General features: G+C 33.4%; 1 protein-coding gene across 2 annotated transcripts; it reads left to right on the top strand.

Moving 5' to 3' along the window:
- Positions 1-7,707: 7,707 nt before the first annotated feature.
- LOC142225643 (mitochondrial basic amino acids transporter) lies at positions 7,708-24,879 on the top strand. Of its 2 annotated transcripts, none has more exons than XM_075295446.1 (4): positions 7,708-7,861; positions 23,307-23,427; positions 23,492-23,953; positions 24,013-24,879. In XM_075295446.1, the coding sequence occupies exons 2-4, from the start codon at positions 23,394-23,396 to the stop codon at positions 24,624-24,626; spliced, it is 1,110 nt and encodes a 369-aa protein (XP_075151561.1). In that variant the 5' UTR covers positions 7,708-7,861; positions 23,307-23,393; the 3' UTR covers positions 24,627-24,879. The 2 variants fall into 2 exon arrangements, with proteins under 2 accessions (XP_075151561.1, XP_075151560.1); XM_075295445.1 differs by lacking the exon at positions 7,708-7,861 and adding an exon at positions 8,441-8,990.
- The last annotated feature ends 495 nt before the right edge of the window (positions 24,880-25,374 follow it).

The following is a 25,374-nucleotide window of genomic DNA, read 5'->3' as shown; positions in this document are numbered from 1 at the left end:
TTGTTTATTAAACCTTTTAAATGAAAGTTATTAATATTTTATCGGTAGTTTAGAAAAAAGTTATTAAGAATATTTAGTAAAATATGTTGAAATTGAAGATGTATTGAAATTTTCATTATTCAATGTAAAAAATTAATATTCAATTCCAGATGAATTTGGAAAATGTTTGTTATATCCCAGCGTATAGTTTAGTCATAAATTGGTAAGTATTTTTTATTTATTATGTCTTTCTTTTAAAAAGAATATTTTTATGTATATTATTATTTGTTAATTAATTTTTTGGAAACCAGTTTAATGTTTTTCTTTGTTGAAAAAGCAATATTTAATTTCAGAGCAACTCCAGATGGATTCAAACAAATTTAAAAAATGGAGAATTGGTAAGTTTTCTTTTAAAAATTGGCTTTCTTTCAACTAGAATATTTACGTTTTTATGACCTTTATTATCATCAAAATTACAGGTTTTTAATACCTTATTTTAGTATTTCTTTAATCAACATTTTTGGAAACCAATGTAATATTTTTAATGTAAAAAACTAATATTTAATTTCAGAATAACCTCTTAAAAATTTGGAAAAATTTTTAGTACTCCTTTGCTTGTAATTTAATAGTGAATTGGTAAGGATTCTTTAACTTTCTTTTAACCCTGTACAGTCATCCTTATTTTTTGTACATTAACGTCATCCTTCGTCATTTTGACTACGGCTGATTTCAAGACGCTATAATTTTCATCGTGAGCGAAAAAGTGAACCAAAGTTGAATTTATTTTCTTATTCAATTTGGTTATGATTAGTATAAAATAAAAATTCATAAAACGGTCGAATTAGTATAACTTAAATTTACCATTTCCCGATAGACTAAAATGCATTTTAAATCGAAAATGAAATTACGTGTCGTCATTTTGACGAACGATGACTGTCTAGGGTTATCAAGAATATTTGGTTTTTTATGCATATTATTATTTTTTCATTAGATTTTTTGAAAACCTATTTAATAATTTTATTTAATGTAAAAAACAATTTTTTTTTTCAGAGTAATAATTTGGACAACTTTTTATATTTCCCCTCAGCGTACAATTTAATAGAGAATTGGTAAGTTTTATATTAAAACTTTGACTTTCTTTCAACTAGAATATTTATTTTATTATATCCTTCACATCGATAACAACACAGTTTTATGAGTTTATTTAGAATACTTCATTATTTCTCTAATTGTTTCAGGTACAAATTTTATGAGATACGTTTTCCAAAGAAAATTTGAATTCCTTACAGCATTTGATAAAATGCCCCCAAATATAGTAAGTTACAAGCTAAAATGAAGAATTATAAATTATATTGCATTACATGGTGTTAATTTTTAAAAATTTTCATTATAGTTTCCATTTTTTCTAGCAAGATATGTGAAAAAATTACCTGCGATGAATAAAAAAGGATAAGTCAAAATGCCCAAACAGCGGGTTCAAATGAACTACTCTCTGTTCCACGTGGTCATAATTTTTATTCACAAAAAACATTGTATTAAGAACTTTTATCATAAGTTTTTACAATAAAGTACTTTTGCTTAAAGAAAGTTTCATTTTAATGTATGAAAATTTTCATAATAGTAAAACGGTTTGTTGTTCCTTTAATTATTTAATTTCTCTGTACTGTGGAATGATTGATTTATTTTTAGTTTAGTCGTCGACATTTTAAAGAGACTGTTAACCAATTTGTATTATAGTGTTTCCCACAAAATAAGCAAGTAAACCAAAATAATACTGACTTTTTAACTTGGTAGGGGTATATAAATCTTATGGTGTTGTAAAAATGAACTAAAATACAATGTTATAGATGAACTAAAATTTAAGAGAATTATAAACTAAACAAGTTGAAAAAAATCTTAAGGGCTAAATTATGGTCAATATTACTACAGTTTAGTTCATTTTGCAATGGAAAAGGGTTCACTGTTTTTTCAGTGTGGGCTGGCGGCATCATCGGGCCGTATTTTTTCCAAAATGAGGCCGGTCAGGCAGTTACTGTGAATGGTGTTGCCTATCTTGAGATGATAACGAACTTTTTATGGTCCGAATTGGAAGATATGCATGTGGACGATATGTGGTTTCAGCAGGACGGTGCCACTTGCCACACAGCTAACGAAACAATGGCTCTTTTGCGCAACAAATTCAATGGATAGCTCCCATATATAGCTTTCGCCCGATTTGCACTCCTATGGTCCCAGAGGCCAAAGTTTTTCCACGAGATACGTAAAATTTTGCACAAAGAGTAGAACTAACATTATAAATATGCTTACCAAATTTGGTTGAAATCGGTTCAGATTTAGATATAGCTGCCATATATATCTGTCATCCGATTCTTAGTCATATGACCACCGTAGGTCAAAATTTCACTCCGATTTACTTAAAATTGTGTACACGGAATGGAACTAACATTTTTACTATGCATGCCAAAGTTAGTTAAAAGTGGTACAGATTTAGATATAGCTGCCATATATATCCTTCGTCCGATATACTTACTTTTATGGCCCCAGAGTTCAAAATTTCACTCCGATTTACTTGATATATATCTTTCGCCCGATTTAGATTCATATGACCACGGAGGCCTAAGTTTCATTTCGAAAATTGTGAAGTTTCGCACTGAGAGTTCAATTAAAATTTTAGCAATGTGTGACCAATTTTATCAAAATCTGCTCAGAATTAGACAAAGCCCCAATATATATATTATTCCGATTTTAGCAAATACGGCCAAAATAACCACATGTTCCTTGTTTTTTTACTAACATAGTGGTCCGTCCCGGTCATTAATCCATTTAAATTTTGAGTCTAGACATTTTGTGAAAGTTTAAAAAATTGGTGCACATCGCACTTGAATAGAAACGAATATTGTAGAAATAAACAAGTATATACGGCCGTAAGTTCGGCCAACTGAATCTTATGTACCCTCCACGATGGATTGCGTAGAAACTTCTACGAAAGACTGTCATCCACAATCGAATTACTTGGGTTGTGTAAAACTTCTTAACATCGTTTTCTAAATTGTGAATTAGTCCATACGTGGTAGCGATCCAGAATTGAAATATGGGGGTCGCTTATATGGGGGCTATATACAATTATGAACTTAATATGGACCAATTTTTTGTGATTGGGGATCGATTTATCTGAGGGCTATATATAACTATAGACCGATATGGACCTACACTGTTAGAAAAATATGTTTTTCATATGTTCCGATATAAACAAAATGTGTTTCGGGCACGATTTTAAACCACAATATATTTAAGTGCGAACATGTAATTTTCCTAAACTAACACTAAATGTTTGGGACATCTATGTTAATATGTTAGAATATATTATGTTTGGGGCATGAATGTTTCATAAAAATCATATGTGTGAATACAAACATATATAAATTTACAAATTTCAACTAAACATACATATGTTGTGATATTTTATTCAAAGCGACAGAGAGAGTATAGAGAGAAATAGAGATGGAAACCGGGAGAGTTGACGAAAGATATCAATATAACACAGCAAAAGAGTCAAAAGAGAACAATTTCTCTGAAACCGCTTGTATGTTGTTTCGGAAAACTGTTTTATGATAAGGCCAAAAATTTGATATGTTTAAGTCTAAATATTATTTAATTTGAATAAAGAGAATATACATTCTGAACCAAGAGAATAGACATTTCAAAAACAAACAGCTTATGTTTTCGCCTTGAGAGCAGCATTTTATGTATGTGTGGACATATGTTTTGTTTATCATTTTGGCATTATTTTTTTCTTGGTTCGTTAAAAGAAATCAGGGGTCTTCATAAAAATAACGAAAGGGCACTATACTCTTTTTAGAGTTGGCACGGTAAAATGAAATAAGGAGGAAATAGTGAAAAATTACACAGTAAAATGTAAAAAAAACAAACTTTAGTTCCTCTTTAGTAGTCCACGAGGAGTTGACGGACACCATCAAATATAAAAGCGGGCATTAAGTTCGACTTTTACAGCTAAAACAATTTAAAAAGTTTATTTTCTTTAAAATGAATTATTAAAGAAAAATAAAAGGAATTTTAGAGCGATGGTGTTAAATGCTAGTAAAAAACTGTTCACTCCTAAATAAATTTATGTTTATATTACAAAATTATGTATGTATGTTTATACTCGACTCCACGTTCTTCTTTTGTTAGTTTTTGAATTCCTTCCAAATTTTAAAGTTTTGTACAAAAACAGTTTTTTATTACAAGATTGTTATTTTTGCAATAAAAAATAATATTTTATCCAAAAATCATTCAATTTCGTTTATATCAAGCACTGTTACTGACTATAAATCTTTACTAACGCACATTTCGATGTTTCATTTAAAAAAATTAATATAGTATAAATATAAATGTGTAAATTAAAAAACAAAAACAAAAACAAAAAAAAAAATGTTCGGTCGGAGCAGGGATTGAACCCACGACCCTTTGCATGCAAGGCAGACATGCTAACCACTGCTCCACGTGGCAAACAAATGTATGTTTCTGTTAAATAATGTTATGTTTGCATGGGCTCGTGGGCGCTGCAAACTATGCTATATAAATGTAACTTAAAACGATAATTATCTACTGGTGACTATAACAGCTACGTAGCCCAGTGGATAGTGTGTTGGCTTACAAACTGTATGGTCTTCGGTTCGATTCTCCGTGCAGGCGAAAGGTAAAATTTAAAAAATTTATAAAAGTGAATAATTTCTTCAACATTATTTGTATTACAGAGAAAGGTGCCAAAACTAAAAAATTTCGTGGAAGTGAAAATTACGAGTATGTTAGGGAATGAGCACAATCGTGTTTGGGAAAAATTCTTCCAAGCATATAATATTTTTTGGCTCAAAATGCTTCCAAACATATAATATGTTCACATAAAACAAACATATTAATGTTTCGGCAGTATGCAATAATATATGTGCTTCCTGCAAAATATTTTTGGAACATATGTTAAAGAAGCGATTTTTTTTGAGGGTGTAGTTAGGCATGGTTGTTAACGGCCATATACTAGCACAATGTACCAAATTTCATCTGACTCGGATGCAATTTGCTCCTCCATGAGGCTCCAAAACCCAATCTCGGGATCGAGGCTATATATGATTATGGACTGATATGGACCACTTTTGGCATGGCTGTTAAATATCATATACTACCACCACGTACCAAATTTCAACCAGATCGGATGAATTTTGTTTCTCCAAAAGGCACCGGAGGTCAAATCTGGGGATCGGTTTATATGGGGACTATATCTAATTATGGACTGATATGAACCAATTCCTGCATGGTTGTTGGATAACATATACTAACATCACGTACCAAATTTCAACCGAATCGGATGAATTTTGGTCTTCCAAGAGGCTCCGGAGGTCAAATCTGGTAACCGGTTTATATGGGGGCTATATATAATTATGGACCGATTTCGACCAATTTTTGCATGGTTATTAGAGACCATACACTAACACCATGTACCAAATTTCAGCCGGATCGGATGAAATTTGCTTCTCTTAGAGGCTCCGCAAGCCAAATCTGAGGATCGTTTTATATGGAACTATATATAATTATGGACCGATGTGGACCAATTTTTGCATGGTGGGTAGGTCATATGCTGACACCATGTACCAAATTTCAGACGGATCGTATGAAATTTCCTTCTCTTAGAGTCCCCACAAAAAAATTTGGGGGTTCGTTTATATGGGGGCTATACGTAAAAGTGGGCCGATATGGCCCATTTACAATACCATCCGACCTACATATATATACTTTATGGGGTCTTAGAGCAATATTTCGATGTTTTACAAACGGAATGACAAAGTTAATATACCCCCATCCTAAATCATCTAAATAAGATTACAGGCAAATGTTGTCGTTTAACCCCCATTTTCATGAAGCTCCGTTAGTGGTACGTTAGCTAACAAACTTTTAAACCGTACTATGGACATAACTGTCATCTTGGCTATATATTCCATATGCCAGTTAGGAACTTAACTGCTAAAAATTTTTCAGTTAAAATAAACCCGAGAGAAGATATATCCATTTTACTTTCTGTTAACTGGGAGTTAAAGTCTAACGGAGCTACATGAATATGGCCGTAAGGGAGTTAGATTCACATTATGTTCGAAATCTACTAAATCTACTAAAGTGGATTTTATACTAAATCTAAATCCACTAAAAGTGGATTTTATATATCCTTTTTATAAGGCAAATGGCAGTTGAAATCGATTTTGAAAGTGTGAAGTCGATTTTGAAAGTGTAATGTGAATGAGTAATATCATTAATTTAAAACACAATTATTATGAAATATTCGTGAAGAATATTCCTTAACGGAAAATCTTCAGAATTACCGTTACATAACATATTCTTTTTGAGTTTTTTTTTTTTTTATTTTATTTATTTATAGTTGATACTTTTTTTTTAAGTAAATGCTCAATTATGTGAATAATTATACCTAATGGCACCGTCATTTATTATATTTTATTAAGTCATTAACGGCCAAATGCATTACATTTTGAGAATATCAATTCAAAAATTACCGAGAAGTATTTATTATTGCCATTACAAGTTAGTCATTATAACTCACCGCAATGTAATGCAATGTGTAATGACAGTTTTACTCCTGGTAATGTAACTTGTAATGAGATGTGGTTACCTAGTTTTTGCTGGGTATATGGGAATATAAACCTCCTAAAAAATTGAAGGTGTTAAGATGGTATCAAAAATGTTGGCATACATTGTGGTGAAGGGTATAATATAGTCGGCACCGCCCGACTTCAGACTTTCTTTACTTGTTTTCTATTTTTTGTGTTTTTTTTTGCAAAAATAGTGACAGTGCTAAGTTTTTGTTTACAAATAAACAATTTGATTTCAGTAGAGCATAGATATATTTTTACATTACACCAATTTTTTACCAACATTACTTTTATCTCTGGTAAATATTAATTATTCTCCAATTCGTAGGTTTTAAAATTTTCGGACAAAATTTTATTTTCAATTTTGGTTTCAGATTACACAGAAATACTATAGATTTTCAGGAAAAATATATTTTTTTAAAACTGCATTATGATGTTTTAAATGCAACAAACTTGATTTCGTAGAATTCTAAGTCGTAGGAATTTTTCTTAAAATATATATGTAATGCGCATTCCATTACCATGAACAGGACACGCATTTTGATATTAAAATATATTTTGATAATAAAAAAATGTTTATTCTCTAAAAGTCAAATATTTAATTTGGAATATTTATCCACTGAAAGTAATAATTTGCTATTGGGATTATTATGGAAGAACAGTGAAAACCCCTTTGATTCATAGCGGAAACCCCTATCTTTCTAAATAATCAAAAATAACGAAAACATAGAGTGTTTTGGTGTTTACAATTTATTTTAAACCGAAGCAAAATATTATTTTTATATTTGATTAGCAAAAAAACAAAAGAGGAAAAACAAAAAACATAATAATAATAAAACGTGCAAACGTATTTCATACATTCAAAATCGAAAACACGGACTTGTAATCAGCCATATACTGCAGTCGGAAAATAATGACGTCCAATTCCTCGCTATGGACTATCTACGACATTCAAAAGGTAAAGTTCAGCAAATGATTCAGTTTTCCCAAAACCTCCCAGCCGATAATCTACAGATAGGCTTCTGTTTTCCCATCATCAACATCTTTGGCTGCCACAAACCATCGACGGCTCAGTCAATCCTAAGAGTGGGGTGTTTTTCCATTACTCACAGATAGCGTACAGAGTTGTTGGTCTACATCTACGGAGTGCCACTTAAATTCAGCACAGCAATTAGCTATGACGGCAGCATGCGAAAATACAAGCCCACAATTTGGTTGCTTTGTCGTAGGTACGTACGAGTAAATCACATACTCTCAGTCATCACCTACGTCCTCTTTGACATCAGCAAATCGTCCAGCAAAAGCAATCAGGGTACAGTGATGAACGACAAATCGGTGACCGTTTTGTGCAGTGTATCCATCAAATGCTGATAACCTTAGAATCGATCTGTGGCTAGTGTTAAGACTCGATCGAAAATAATTTCGAGCATAGGATGAACGACGGACGCATGAATGGATCAATGGTGGATGGCCGGCTGAATGGAAGAAAGGGCGGTGGAATGGGTGAGAGGAGTATGCTTTGAATTGGTATAGCAAAATGTCAGTGGGATATGTATTGGTATTTACTGATCGAAGCCCGGGTTCCTCTTCTTCGGTTCCATATTGAGTGTACTTACACTCGTTGTATTTTTCCTGAATGCGCTGTTGATGTTGTTGTCGTCTATCGTTGTCGTAAAATCGAGCCTTCTTATCTCTGGAATGAATTGTGGCGATTTTCTGTATTTTTTTATGATTTTTGTTTTTTTTTTTTTATTATTTAGAAACATCTTCGAGTATCTCTTCGGTATTAACATCAGTTGTATATAGGCGTTTGCATTTGACGACGACGTACATACATGCCTATCGTTTATGTACGTTCGTCGTAGTATGGTGCAAAGATTTGACGCGTGTTCTGAGATTCGATTCGAAAATTGAACATTTCCAACCCCCCAGAAACGACACAGATCCCAAGAAAATCTTAAAGTCAGTGTTAAGTGAAGTGTTGTCGCGAAACAAAGTATCCCGAAATTTCGATCAAATTTCAATTGAAGCTACCACATTCAGGGATCCATTCGATCAATTTTCCGTAGCGCCTTTTTAAAAATTTAACTGCAAGCTTTCGCGAGCGTTTGTGAGTGATAAAAACTCAGAAATTCAAAATTTGCCAACGGCCTTTTAGCTGGTGGATATCTCGCGAATGGTGCAGCTGAACGATATGCATATATCTGTATCTCCGGTATATTCTCTCATTGTGTTCAGTGGAATTTGTACTACAGGATAGATAGAAACAGATCCAACTACTATCCCCAATTTCGTGCCTATATCATCGTACAAAAAGAAAAAATAATCAAAAAAAAAATTAACATAAAAAAACACTATGTAAGTACATAAATTTGCCCCGCAAAACCATCTGTAATAAAGTGGAACGATGTAATTATGCCAAGTTATATCATATCCTGATTAGTAGTAAACAAATCAGTAATTCACTGTGGGAAAATCGGGAAATGAATACAGTCACAAATATTCGATGTGTGAATTTTGTTTTTTTTTTTTCACACTCTCATAAAAAGTATAGGCTGTACTTTTAATTAAAACAAGAAAAGAAACTCTCTTCCCCTTTAGGGATAATGAACATGGTAACGGTTGTAATAATCAAAGATTTATTCTTTGTTGTCTCGTTCTTATCGTTATCTTTATTTTTTGCGTGTAGGCTTGATTTTGATACTTTGGTAGACCAACTAAAAAAAGTTGACTTGGATCCAACTATTTTAACTTTCCTTTGAAGAGTTTGGTATTGATTCCGCTTTTTCAAATAGAGACAAATAAATGTCAGTATGCACTGAAAAAAAATATTATCGTGACGCCAAAGATTTCATGCCCATAAAATACGAATGCGAATTTCGCTTAGCATAGAAGACGCATTTCTGTGATATAAAGTTTTTTTCCTTGTCCAAAAGTCGATAAGCTTTTCAATGAAGCCGTTTTGTCCTTATAATTAATTATAAAAGATTCAACTTACAATTGGGTACCCTAACATGAAAGTAAATTTCGTTTTACTAAGGACAACTTGGCTTTAATACTTCTGAAAAAATCTTCAAAGTTAATGAAATCGTCTTTAAATTTTGCATCTTGGCTACAAAAAGACGGGTTTTACTTGAAACATAATTCATAATTTTTACTTATAGCGAGCATAAGCGTATGAAGGCCTCTGGGGAGGGGGCTTAGACCCCTCCAGAAAAATTTTAGCCCCCCCCCCCAGAATTTGAAAACCTATTTACGATTTTCCATTGTTTCTATATATCTCCCACAAGAAAGCGTTACCAAAAAAGTAGTGAAAATGTTATATTTGGATCCGGAAGTGGTGGAAAATTGGCGCAGAAGTTATGAATATAACATGGGCTTGTCCTAGGACGGATGTCCACCATTTCAACAGCTGTTGCACTAAATTTGAATGACTTTTTAGGGTGTGATCTGAATTCAGTGTTTTGAATGTGAATTAAAAATTTGTGTGACAATTTTCCAAAAAAAAATGTTTATTTTTTTAATGCATTCTTACACCGAAACGTTTGACCTCGAACATTTCCAAAAATTATCGATATTCCTAGAATAGATTTGGCTCTTTTTGCGGCAAAATGTTATTAATGTTTACCCTTTTTTAACGTATTTAAAAAAATACCCATTAAAAATATGAAAAAAAAGTTGTAGAAATTGCATTTTAAAAACTTCCAGTATAGCTAAAACAATTAGCATCTTAATGAGGACATTTTTGGAAGTGCTTTTACCTTAAAGTTGTGTCTTTAGAACAACTTCAAATTTTTTGCTGGGAAAATTATGGAACTATTAGTTGCTTTATTATAAATTAATTGTCTAGTTATGTTGAAGTCTGACTTTTTATTCATTTTTATAAAATAAGATATTAACCCTCTAATGCCCCAATTTTTTCGCCACAAGAAAAAATTATACGGCAAAATTCAGTATATGCTGCAAAGCCTCTTGAACAGTTTTAACGAAATTTTCTTTTTATTTTACCCAGTTTTGTTGGCTTAAGGTGTGTTTTACTAAAGGCTTCCTCATATAACGAAGCCCGCCTAAAGGCAGGATTGGGCATTAGAGGGTTAAATGAATCTATAACTTCAGTCTATTAATTTTTAGCTAGCAAAATTGTCTAGCTACGCTAATGATAGCGAGTCTAAATTTGGAAATTTAAGTTGTCGTAAGTAACACACGTTAATGGACTTTGCTTTGCATGAATAAAAAAATTGAAAACAAGTAATAAATTAATTTTTTTAAATTAAAAACTCATATTTCAAAGAGAATCGGGGTTTAAATGTGTCCTTACTTCAATTCTCCGCCTCTTCGGCTCGGAATCAATATCAAACTCACAAGTGCACTGTTAGAAAAATATGTTTTTCATATGTTCCGATATAAACAAAATGTGTTTCGGGCACGATTTTAAACCACAATATATTTAAGTGCGAACATGTAATGTTCCTAAACTAACACTAAATGTTTGGGACATCTATGTTAATATGTTAGAATATATTATGTTTGGGGCATCAATGTTTCATAAAAATCATATGTGTGAATTCAAACATATATAAATTTACAAATTTCGACTAAACATACATATGTTGTGATATTTTATTCAAAGCGACAGAGAGAGAGAGTATAGAGAGAAATAGAGATGGAAACCGGGAGAGTTGACGAAAGATATCAATATAACACAGCAAAAGAGTCAAAAGAGAACAATTTCTGTGAAACCGCTTGTATGTTGTTTCGGAAAACTGTTTTATGATAAGGCCAAAAATTTGATATGTTTAAGTCTAAATATTATTTAATTTGAATAAAGAGAATATACATTCTGAACCAAGAGAATAGACATTTCAAAAACAAACAGCTTATGTTTTCGCCTTGAGAGCAGCATTTTATGTATGTGTGGACATGTGTTTTGTTTATCATTTTGGCATTATGGGCACAATTTTTTTCTTGGTTCGTTAAAAGAAATCAGGGGTCTTCATAAAAATAACGAAAGGGCACTATACTCTTTTTAGAGTTGGGACAGTAAAATGAAATAAGGAGGAAATAGTGAAAAATTACACAGTAAAATGTAAAAAAAAAACAAACTTTATTTCCTCTTTATTAAAAAGTAGTCCACGAGGAGTTGACGGACACCATCAAATATAAAAGCGGGCATTAAGTTCGAGTTTTACAGCTAAAACAATTTAAAAAGTTTATTTTCTTTAAAATGAATTATTAAAGAAAAATAAAAGGAATTTTAGAGCGATGGTGTTAAATGCTAGTAAAAAACTGTTCACTCCTAAATAAATTTATGTTTATATTATAAAATTATGTATGTATGTTTATACTCGACTCCACGTTCTTCTTTTGTTAGTTTTTGAATTCCTTCCAAATTTTAAAGTTTTGTACAAAAACAGTTTTTTATTACAAGATTGTTATTTTTGCAATAAAAAATAATATTTTATCCAAAAATCAGTCAATTTCGTTTATATCAAGCACTGTTACTGACTATAAATCTTTAATAACACACATTTCGAAGTTTCATTTAAAAAAAAATAATATAGTATAAATATAAATGTGTAAATTAAAAAAAAAAAAAACAAAAAAAAAAATGTTCGGTCGGAGCAGGGATTGAACCCACGACCCTTTGCATGCAAGGCAGACATGCTAACCACTGCTCCACGTGGCAAACAAATGTATGTTTCTGTTAAATAATGTTATGTTTGCATGGGCTCGTGGGCGCTGCAAACTATGCTATATAAATGTAACTTAAAACGATAATTATCTACTGGTGACTATAACAGCTACGTAGCCCAGTGGATAGTGTGTTGGCTTACAAACTGTATGGTCCTCGGTTCGATTCTCCGTGCAGGCGAAAGGTAAAATTTAAAAAATGTATAAAAGTGAATAATTTCTTCAACATTATTTGTATTACAGAGAAAGGTTCCAATAACTAAAAAGTTTCGTGGAAGTGAAAATTACGAGTATGTTAGGGAATGAGCACAATCGTGTTTGGGAAAAATTCTTCCAAGCATATAATATTTTTGGCTCAAAATGCTTCCAAACATATAATATGTTCACATAAAACAAACATATTAATGTTTCGGCAGTATGCAATAATATATGTGCTTCCTGCAAAATATGTTTGGAACATATGTTAAAGAAGCGATTTTTTTTGAGGGTGTGTGAAGACAAAATCCGGGCATGTTTTTTTTCAGTGTAATAGCCCATTTACATTGGTTAGAAATCTACTAATAGTGGATTTGAAATCCTGTTTTTATAAGGCAAACTAGTTAAAGTGCATTTTGGAAATGTATTTAGAAATGTGAATGCGGTATAAAATCCAAATTATAACAGAAAGTAAAAAAAATGTTGTTGTTTTTTTTAATTTCAAAAACGGAATTTTTATGGTAATAGTAGGTTTAAAGTTTACGTTAACTTTAATGAATATGTGGGTAATGCTGTAAAGCAAACATGTTTTTCCTTATTTTAAGGAAAAGTGGCCTTACTTCAAAGAGACGCGATTTTAACGGAGGGATGCGAACATTTTTAAAACCAAGATTATGAACTTTCTTTTAATCACAATTTTTTTTCATTTTAAAGATATTTGGCCTTGATATTAAGGGGTTACCATCATCGTTACCAAGTAGTCCCAAGTATTACCAGAGTGTTCGACTGTAATTTTTTCTTTGTGTCTGGGATTCTAGAAATAATCGACATATTACCTTGGTACATTTTCATATGAGACGCATTATTGTATCACTAACGGCGGAGTGCTTGAAATTTGAAACAGATGTAGCAAATTCTCTTAAATTTCGGATCCTTAGTACAGAGCGTCACATATAAATCTGTCAGATTTTAAGTTTCTGTCAGGTAGTGCTAATTTTTTCTTTTTAACTTCTGACACATATCCAAATCTGCGAAACGCTCTACAAGCCTTTGGTGGACTTACATTCTTGTTTATTGACAAGACAACCTGTTAACGTATTCTCGAACTTTTATTTTGCATTTGGCGTAATATCAAGCGGGCATCTGAGTCATTTAGAAGCCTGTGTTTCCCTCCAGAATTCGGCACAGGAGCAACATTTCATCGTTTTTGTACTGCTACACGCTCAAAAAATCACTTCGTAACCCCAAACACATTCTGCCTCATACATATATATTTTCAGTATTTGTCCAAACAAAATATTACTTGTATTGTTCAAACATATTATGTTTTACCTTTAGAATATATATTTTCAAGGCGTCAATTGGTTACTACCATTTGTTTACTTGCAGCAAAATATCGTAAACATACTTGTGCTGTATTACAATTAAAAAATTTATAATTTATTTGAATATTATACTTCAAATATTTTTATAAACAACATTTATAAGTAAATAAGCAATATCGTTTACGTTTTACATATTCCTCCATGTTGAAATTTTAACCTCACTGGGTTGTGTTGATGTTTTTAGTTATCTTTCTCTCTCTCTCTCTCTCATTCGCCATCTTTACTTTTTCTTATACTCCCTCTCTCTTTTTAAACACATAAGCAATTTCTAAATTAATTTATGTTTGCATCTGCACATATTATATTTAAAAATGTTTATGCCCCAAACATAATATGTTCTAAAATTTTAACAAATATGTTCCAAACAGGTTATGTGTGCTAAAAATTTGTGTTCTGAAATGTGGAAAATGTTAACTAATATATGGAATGCATTCTACCTTATTTCTACGAAAATAACATCGTTGAAACAAATAAAACTGTCTTTGGCGCTATACGAAGTTCAACTTTCTTCACAATGAGTTCATTTTAACTTAAAGAAGGGGTCACTTTTTCTGGGTGAACACGTGACGATTTACCATTTTGCTACTATACTACGTCTAATACGAGTTTTCTCATATTCTTAACCCTTGAAAGTCATCCTTATTTCTCATACACTAACGTCATCCTTCGTCATTTTGACTACGACCAAAGTCAGTGCAATGGTGGACATCCGTCCTATGACAAGCTTATGTTAAATTCAACGTTTCTGCGCCAATTTTGCACCTCTTCCGGAACGAAAAAGAACATTTGCACTACTTTTTTGGCGACGTTTTTTTTTGCTGGGTGGTTCATTCAAATTTTTGTTCAAGACCAAACTCACACTCAGCAAAACATCACGCTCAGCCTTCAGATTTAATTCTTGCTAGCACATTTTTATACCCTTCAGCAATACTGTGGCACAGAGTATAAAAAGTTTATGCATTTGTATGTTATGTAGAGCCCAGAAGGAGCAGTTCTTTTAGTAAACCGATCGCCCTAGAATTAAATTCTGATTCGATTTAGCAATGTCCGTATGTCTGTCTCTCAGGCCGTCTGTCTGTTGATGTATTTTTGTGTGCAGTCCAGATCGCAGTTTTAGTCCGATCGCCCTCAAATTTAGAGTGAGGTCTTTTTCGGCTCAAAGACCCCTATTGATTTTGAAAAAAAAATCTGTTCAGATTTAGATAATACTGTCATATATTTATAACCGATTTTGTCATAAATGACGTATTTATCAACCGATATTCTTCAAATTTCGTATATTCAAATCGTTTGAGAGTCTCGTAAATATTGCAAACTATCAGTTAAGTCGGTTCAGGTATAGATATAGCTGTTATATATATCTTTTCCCGATATGTATTTATATGGCTACAGAGGGCAGAGTTTCATATTGATTTGATTAAAATTTTGCATAAGGAGTTCAACTGTTAGTATTGTTAAGTGTGCCAACTTTGATCCAAATCCGTTCAGATAGATATAGCTCCAATATATATCATTTGGCCGATTTACACTCATATGACCACAGAGACCAAAGTCTTACTCCTACACTGTTAGAAAAATATGTTTTCATATGTTCCGATATAAAAAAGGTGTTTCGGGCAGAATTTTTTAAACACAATATATTTAAGGGCAAAAACGTAATGGTCTTAAACTAGCATTAAATGATTGCGACATATACGTTAATATGTTAGAATATATTATGTTTGGAACATGAATGTCTCATAGAAATAATATGTGTGAATGTAAACATATATAAATTTAAAAAATTTCGAGTAAACATATATATGTTGTGATATTTTATTGAGAGAGAGCGACAGAGAAAGAGTATAGAAAAAGAAATAGAGATGGAGATGGAGACCGGGAGGGTTGACGAAAGATATCAACATAACATAGCGAGAGAATCAAAAAGAGCAATTTCTGTGAATCTGCTTGTAAAGGGTGATTCTTTTGAGGTTAGGATTTTCATGCATTAGTATTTGACAGATCACGTGGGATTTCAGACATGGTGTCAAAGAGAAAGATGCTCAGTATGCTTTGACATTTCATCATGAATAGACTTACTAACGAGCAACGCTTGCAAATCATTGAATTTTATTACCAAAATCAGTGTTCGGTTCGAAATGTGTTTATCGACAAATTTTGTTCAGCGATGAGGCTCATTTCTGGTTGAATGGCTACGTAACTAAGCAAAATTGCCGCATTTGGAGTGAAGAGCAACCAGAAGCCGTTCAAGAACTGCCCATGCATCCCGAAAAATGCACTGTTTGGTGTGGTTTGTACGCTGGTGGAATCATTGGACCGTATTTTTTCAAAGATGCTGTTGGACGCAACGTTACGGTGAATGGCGATCGCTATCGTTCGATGCTAACAAACTTTTTGTTGCCAAAAATGGAAGAACTGAACTTGGTTGACATGTGGTTTCAACAAGATGGTGCTACATGCCACACAGCTCGCGATTCTATGGCCATTTTGAGGGAAAACTTCGGAGAACAATTCATCTCAAGAAATGGACCGGTAAGTTGGCCACCAAGATCATGCGATTTGAAGCCTTTAGACTATTTTTTGTGGGGCTACGTCAAGTATAAAGTCTACAGAAATAAGCCAGCAACTATTCCAGCTTTGGAAGACAACATTTCCGAAGAAATTCGGGCTATTCCGGCCGAAATGCTCGAAAAAGTTGCCCAAAATTGGACTTTCCGAATGGACCACCTAAGACGCAGCCGCGGTCAACATTTAAATGAAATTATCTTCGAAAAGTCATGGACCAATCTAACGTTTCAAATAAAGAACCGATGAGATTTTGCAAATTTTATGCGTTTTTTTAAAAAAAAAATTATCAAGCTCTTAACAAATCACCCTTTATGTGGTTCCGGAAAATTGTTTTATGTGTTCATTTGTTTTGGCTATGCGCTTGGCATGTTAATAAGGCTTCGACAAAAATTTGATATGGTTAAGTCTAGACATTATTTAATTTGAATATTAAATGAGCAAACAGAATAGACATTCGGAACTAAGAAAATAGACAACATGTGTTTTTAATTGAGAGCAGCATTTTATGTATGTGTGGACATGTGATTTTGTTTATCATTTTGGCATTATGGGCACAATTTTTTTCTTGGTTCGTAAAAAAATCGGAACGAGTAAGTCAAAATATTCAGACAAAGTATAAAAAAGGAAAAAAAAAGTTGAACCCACGACCCTTTGCATGCAAGGCGGACATGCTAACCATTGCTCCACGTGGCCAACAAAGGTAGGATTCTGTTAAATAATGTTTTGTTTGCATCGGCTCGTGGGCGCCGCAAACTATGCTATATAAATATAACTTATAACGATAATTGTCTATTGATGACAATAAGAGCTAGTGTGTTGGCTTACAAACAGTATGGTCCTCGGGTCGATTCTCCGGCCAGGCGAACTGTAAAATTTAACAAATTTATAAAATTTAATAATTTCTTCAACATTGTTTGTATTACAGAAAAAGTTGATAAGAATTAACTACTAGTGGAAGTGAGAAAGATGTGAGGGAATATGCAATTAGGCAGAAATATTTTTTTTATCACAAGCATATAATATTGTTGGGCTCAAAATGCTTCCAAACATATAATATGTGCACATATAACAAACATAATAATGTTTCGGCAATGTCCAACAATATTTTTTTGAGGGTTTATTTAAGTGAAATTTAGCACAGGGAGTAAAATTAACATTCTAACATATCTATGTAAGCGAAATTTAGTTGTAATCGCCTGATTTTGATACTTATGTGCACCTGAAATTTGGCACGGACATGTCTTTATCGGCAAGGAGGCCATGTTCGAAGATAGGCTATATCGGTCCAGGTTTTGATATAGCTCCCATATAAAGCGATCCCTCGATTTGGGGTCTTGGGCTTCTAGAAACTGTAGTTTTTATTCGATTTGCCTAAAATTGGAAATCTAGGGGTATTTTAGGACCACAAATATGTATGCCGAAAATGGTGTGAATCGGTCCTTGTTTTGTAGTAGCCTCCTTATAGACTGATCTCCCGATTTTATTTATTGAGCTTCTAGAAACCGTAGTTTTTATCCGAGGAATTTTAGGTCCACAAATAGGTGTACCGAAAATTGTGAGTATCGGTCCATGTTTTGATATAGTCCCCATATAAACCGACATCCCGATTTGGAGTCTTGGCCTTATATAAACCGTAGTTTTTATTCAATTTGTCTGAAATTGGAAATCTAGAGGTATTTTGGAACCATAAAGAGGTGTACCGAAAATGGTGGGTATGGGTCCATGTTTTAGAATAGCCCCTAATAGACCGATTTTACCTCTTGGGCTTCTAGAATCCGTAGTTTTTATCCAATTTGCCTGAAATTGGAAATCTGGACGTATTTTAGGACCGTAAAGAGATGTTTAAGAAATGGCGTGCATCGGTCCATGGTTTGGTATAGCCCCCATAGAGACCTTATAGACCGATCTCCCGATTTTAGTTGTTGGGCGTCTAGAAACCGTAGTTTTTATCCAATTTGCCTGAAATTGGAAATCTAGACGTATTTTAGGACCGTAAAGAGATGTTCAAGAAATGACGTGCATCGGTCCATGGTTTGGTATAGCCCCCATAGAGACCTTATAGACCGATCTCCCGATTTTAGTTGTTGAGCGTCTAGAAAACGTAGTTGCCTGAAATTGGAAATCTAGACATATTTTAGGATCGTAAAGAGATGTGCACGAAATGGCGTGCATTGGTCCATGGTTTGTTTTAGCCCCCATATAGACCGATATCCCGATTTTAGTTGTTGGGCTTCTAGAAACCGTAGTTTTTATACAATTTGACAGCTAGTGGTACAATTAACCGAACTTACTGCTGTATATACTTGTTTTACGTTCATCCTAGGGAGCCACCGTGGTGCAATGGTTAGCATGCCCGCCTTGCATACACAAGGTCGTGGGTTCGATTCCTGCTACGACCGAACACCAAAAAGTTTTTCAGCGGTGGATTATCCCACCTCAGTAATTTCATTTCTGAGGGTTTCAAAGCTTCTCTAAGTGGTTTCACTCCAATGTGGAACGCCGTTCGGACTCGGCTATAAAAAGGAGGTCCCTTGTCATTGAGCTTAACATGGAATCGGGCAGCACTCAGTGATAAGAGAGAAGTTCACCACTGTGGTATCACAATGGACTGAATAGTCTAAGTGAGCCTGATACATCGGGCTGCCACATAACCTAACCTAACCTAACCTACGTTCATCCTGTTTGTTTCTTTGATTCCTTCTCTGTCTGTTACAATGATAGAATGTTAGGTTGCTGCACTGTTAGAAAAATATGTTTTTCATATGTTCCGATATAAACAAAATGTGTTCAGGGCACAATTTTTAAACACCATATATTTAAGTTAAAACATGTAATGTTCCTAAACTAACACTAAATGTTTGGGACACATACAAGGCCGTAGCCAGGATTTTAATTCGGGGGGGGTTCAACTTAAAAAAAAAAATATTCATATAATCTCATGTGTAGAAAATTTTATTTATGCATAGGTATGTATACAATATTTTTACAATATTAAATTGAGCCGACGGGCTTTTTGGGCAGCAAATAAATCAATGACTTCTTCAGTCGGCACATTTATTCGGCGATGAACCGACATTAATGCCAATCCATTGAGTCTACTCTCGCTAGTCGAATTTCTAAGATACGTCTTTAATCTCTTCATTGTTGAAAATGAAAGTTCGGATGAGTACGTAGTAACTGCAGGGATGGAAAATGCAGTACTATAGTACTTTTTTCAATACTTTTTCAGCCCGGTCAGTACCGTAGTACCCCCGCGAATGATTTAGTACCTGTTTTGTAGACATTTTTGAGTCTATATCAGATTTATGGTACAATATCTTTGACAAAATATTTTAATACTTTGAGAAAGTCTTTATCAACCTTATTTGCTAATAGTCTTTTACAAATATGGCAAAACAGACATGTTCATGTGGGAAGAAAATCTCGATTTTGTAAAAGACATAGTCAAAAACAGGATTTTATTGATCTTCAAGAATGTTTTAGTCGAAAAAAGAATGCGATTCTATATTATCGATTTTTTATTAGAAAATGTTGTCAAAATTTTATTTCAATTGAAAATTTTGTAAAAATTTTATTTCTATAGAAAATTTTTGCAAAATTTTATTTATATAGAAAATTTTGTAAAAATTTTATTTATATAGAAAATTTTGCCAAAATTTTATTTTCTTTAAAATTTAGTCTCTTGACAATAATTTTCCAGTGGAATTTTTGTAAAAATTACCTTTCCGCTCAAAAAATAACTTTTTTGTACTTTCTTAAAAATTGTATTTTCCATCCCTGAGTAACTGACAAATTGACCAAAATTTTTAAAAGAATATGCACGTTTGGAAATATCTCTTTATTGCACTCTCCAAGTGCTTCCATCGCTGAATTAGGCAGGTTCTTTTCGCAGGTTTTGCGCCATTTAATTTACACATGTGTGTTTGGCTATTTCGTTGTTGTTGCTATGGCTAAACAAAGCGAGTCATGTTCACAAAAAGAAAAACAAACACAAATAAAAAGCAGAAAGACATTTTCCAAAAATGAAATTTGTGGTGCGAGAACAAAAACAATTTGTTTTTTCGGCCGTCGTTTGACGGACTTTTCAACTAGTACTCTATGATTTGTACAAGTGCACGGATGAAAAAGGCGGTTTTTCATATGTTTGGCTATAAACATTATATGTTTGGAACACAAATTTTTAAACACAATATTTTTGAGTGCAAGCATATAATGTTCATAAACAAGCATAACATGTTTGGGACATATATGTTAATATGTTAGAACATATTATGTTTGGGACATAAAATGTTTGTAAATATAATATGCTTGGATGCAAACATATATTAATTTAGAAATAGCCTATAAGCATATATGTGTTTAGTAGCTTGGAGCGCTATTTAACAGGGAGCGATATTGAATTAAGTTGGTGGTTGTTGCTTGTTATTACAAAATTAACATTTTATTTTTCCTTGGGCAATTGATCAGCTACTTCTTTGATCCTTACAAACTGTGTGGTCCGCTGTTCTAATCCCCGTCCGGCAAAAGGTAAAATTAAAATAAAATAAAAAATCATACAATTGAATAATTTCTTCTACAATGTTTGTATTACAGAAAAAGGTGCTAAGAACTAAAAAAGCTCGTGGAAGTGAGAAAGATGTGGGGGAATATACAATTGGGCAGAAACAAAATTTTGAGCATTCAGGTCGAAAACCTATGTTGTTAGCACCTATATTACCTGTTTATTTTCATAATTCGTTATGATTGTAAATATATAAATAAATAAATAAAATTTTGAGCACAATATTGTTTGGGAGAATTTTTTTTAAGCATATAATATTTTTGGGTGCAAAATGCTTCCAAACATATTATATGTTCACATAATAACATATTGTTTTTTGGAAGACAACATTATTGAATTTGGATGCAAAAATACAAAATGTTTCGAACATAGACTACCCAAACATATATTGGTTAGATTAATATGCTTTCAAACATATTATATATTGGAAGAGATCAAACATATAAATGTTTGGGCAATACCCAAAAATGTATATGCTTGAAGCAAAATATGTTTGGGAGTATATGTTACAGAAGCGATTTTTTGTGAGCGTGTGTTATAGGTAAGCGTTTTTCAAAATAAAACCTCCAGCTTTTCTTCAACATCTTCGATAAGATTTTTCTATGCAGCTAAAAATATATATTTATTTATATAAAAATATTCATTCATTTCGGGGGGGGGGGGGGTTTGATCCCCCTCATCCCCCCCCCCTGAATACGGCCTTGGACACATATGTTAATATGTTAGAATATATCATGTTTGGGGCATGAATGTTTCATAAAAATAATATGTGTGATTTTAAACATATATAAATTTACAAATTTCGAGTAAACATATATACGAGGGCAGTTCGGAAACTTCTTAGCCTAGTACAAAAAGCGCGGTATAAACAGAAAAAAGTTAAGTGTTTTGGAAACTTCCATCTCTGTTATGAACACATGTTAAATTTTGTTTCGAAATGCGTGCTGTCATTAAATATTTACATAAAAAAGATTTATCGGGACAAGAAATTCATAATGATATGGTGAATGTGTTAGGTGAAAGTGCTCCTTCATATGCAACAGTAAAAAATTGGGTTGCTAAATTTAAACGTGGTCGTACAAGCATTGAAGATGAATAAAAGTGCGTGAAATTGCTAATATCATGGGCATCTCAAATGATCGAGTCCATTTAATTTTGCATGAAGAACTACAGATGAAAAAGCTTTCTGCAAGATGGGTGCCGCATTTGTTAACAGTCGATCAAAAACGCATAAGAATGAACATTTCTCAAGCTTGTTTGGATCGTTTTAAGCGAAATAAAATGGATTTTAAGCGTCGTTTCATAACTGTTGATGAGGCATGGATCCACCACTATACTCCAGAGACAAAAGAACAATCCAAACAATGGACTGAAGCTGAAGGAAGTGCCCCAAAGAAGACAAAAACAATTCAATCGGCTGGTGAAGTTATGGCAACGGTTTTTTGGACTTCAAAGATATTTTATTGATTGACTATCTGCAAAAGGGTAAAACAATAACAAGCTTTTGGATCAATTAAATGTACAAATTCGAGAAAAACGTCCTGACTTACAACTCGAAAAAAATAATTTTTCATCAATACAACGCACCAGCGCGCAAGAGTGTTCTAACAATAGCTAAAATCAACGAATTAAAGTACGAGTTGCTTGACTACTCACCTTATTCTCCTGATTTAGCTCCCAGTGACGTTTACTTGTTCCCAAATCTAAAAAAAAAGTCCTTGCTGGCAAGCGTTTTACCTCAAATGAAGATTCAATTACAGTTGTAAACCACTATTTTGAAGACCTTGAGGAAAACTATTTTAATCAAGGGATAGAATTGTTAGAAAAGTGTGTTGAAGTTTCTGGAGATTATATTGAAAAATAAAAATATTTTTGAAAAACTAACTATTCTCTTTCGTTGATAGGCTAAGAAGTTTCTGAACCGCCCTCGTATATAGTGTGAATGAGGTATTATATAATACCGCATTCACTCTATATAGTGTATTTAAATTTCAATTAAAAAGATGATTTAATAAATTAAACGTTTAATTGGGAACGGTAAATTTTTCAATCACGTTTTTAGCTGGAAACTGTATCAAAATTGATTGACAAATTAATTGAATCAATTAATTTTCTAATTGCATACGTAACAAGTAACGATTTTTAATTAAGAGATCCGCGATAGCCGATAGATAAGATTCACCCCCAGCCGGTATTTGACGATTTCCTATCCCTGAATTGAAGCAAATAGCAAACAAGTTAATACCTCACCTTTATTATTTTCTTCTTTAACAGTCGAAGGTGAACCATAATCGCGACGAGGGAAGCGACGAGGTCAGGAAACCATTAGTAACTACGACAGAAAATTTTTGGAATCGAAAAATGGCTTTAGACTTTCTGGCTGGTTGCGTTGGAGGTAAGCACCATATACGGATCAATATACTAAACAGCATTGACCGCATGTTTGTCTTGATTAACAGGTTGTGCTGGAGTATTAGTTGGTCATCCCTTAGATACTGTCAAAGTACATTTACAAACCCAGGATCCTAGAAATCCCAAATACAAGGGAACATGGCATTGCATGCGTTCTATTGTGGCACAAGATAAATTTAGTGGATTATACCGTGGCATCACTAGTCCCATGGGTGGCATAGGGTTTGTCAATGCCATTGTATTTGGTGTCTATGGCAATGTTCAGCGCTCCCGATCCGATCCGGATTCGTTAATGTCACATGCTCTGGCCGGCGGTGTTGCGGGTCTTTTCCAAAGTATTGTTTGTTCTCCCATGGAACTAGCCAAGACACGGCTACAGTTGCAAAACGATTCTTCGTCTGGTCAGAAATTCAAAGGACCCTTGGAATACCTGCGACACATTGTGAGACATGAGGGTTTGCGGGGCACAATGCGTGGTCTGGTATTTACCGCTGCCAGAGATGTTCCAGGTTAGTTCTCCACAACTCCCTAGCTCCCTGCGACAGAAAGAAACTTCTAATCATTTTAGGCTTTGCCAGTTATTTTGTCAGTTACGAGTACATGATGCGTCAGCCAAGTCAGCCCAATGTTGTATATGGCCTCTGTGCTGGAGGTCTTGCTGGCATATGTTCCTGGCTGGCAACATATCCCATTGATGTTATTAAGACATGTATCCAGGCGGACGATTTGAAACATCCCAAGTACAATGGCTACATGGACTGTATACGAAAGGGCTATGAGAGCGATGGCATACGATTCTTCTTTCGCGGGATGACATCTACACTGCTACGATCATTTCCAATGAATGCCGCCTGCTTCTTTGTGGTCTCTTGGATTATGAGTTGGACAAAGAAACGAGATGTCGATGTGGTGGTGCACACAGGTGACGCCATGGCATTGGTTAGTGTGGCTACAAGTGCTCCACTATGCCACTTACCCACAGTCGATCGCTCTGAAGAACAGCTACAGCAACGAAGATTCAGATTGGCTCAGAGCTTACGAACCTTTGGCACCTTCAACGAGGCTGTATGCCACAGCGAAACTCAAGAATTGGCCAGCGAATTCTATCCCGACAAAGAAAAGTACTACATTTTCGAAGATGATCGGTTCCTAGCAAGTGCAGATAAGCCAATTAATTGTTAAGTAGTCATTAAATGAGAAAACATACACACACGACCCCTATTGTTAATTTCTATTCTTTTTTTTTTACTTATCTATTATATTGTATATATGTATGTATGAAACTATTATATATGTATTTATGTACTCTTGTGCGTACAATTATTTTTATAATTTATATATGAAAGTCTTGCGTAGATGCAAGTAAAGAAAACAAAAACCAAAGATCCCAAATAAATGACACAATACTGCCATATTGACACAAACAACCATAAAACATACGAACGAAATATTGAATTTGTAAATTCGTATGCTCCACCCATAGTTTATTAACAAGATGACATCTCTGAAGCAGGTGACTACATTTTTTTCATGATATTATTCTCCAAACTTCATTCTAAAATTACTACAAACTTTGCCAACAATATTGTGGCAACAGAATATATGGCAATACTTAAAGCATATTCTGCAAATTTTATAACAAATTTCAACTCAAAACTACTAAATTATGAATATTTCCTGTTCAACCGAAAGTTTACATAATTACACTGGTAGACATCCAGTACACTAAAACACATTGAATCCATCAGAAAGGAAAGTTTTGTATACATAAAAACGCCGCTTACACGACGATATCATAAAAATAAGTAAATATTTTTTGAAAGATTCACGAAAATTAAGTTTTTGAAAAGAAAACGCCAGATACCAATCTCACAAGGCTAACTAGACATATGTTTCTTTGCTGGCTAATGTCTTTAGTGTAGATTTGGCG

Source organism: Haematobia irritans, chromosome 2 (assembly GCF_050003625.1).
Source record: "Haematobia irritans isolate KBUSLIRL chromosome 2, ASM5000362v1, whole genome shotgun sequence".
Classification (NCBI taxonomy): domain Eukaryota; kingdom Metazoa; phylum Arthropoda; class Insecta; order Diptera; family Muscidae; genus Haematobia; species Haematobia irritans.
Note: the sequence above shows the minus strand (reverse complement) of the source record. Positions and strands in the feature narration are given on the sequence as shown.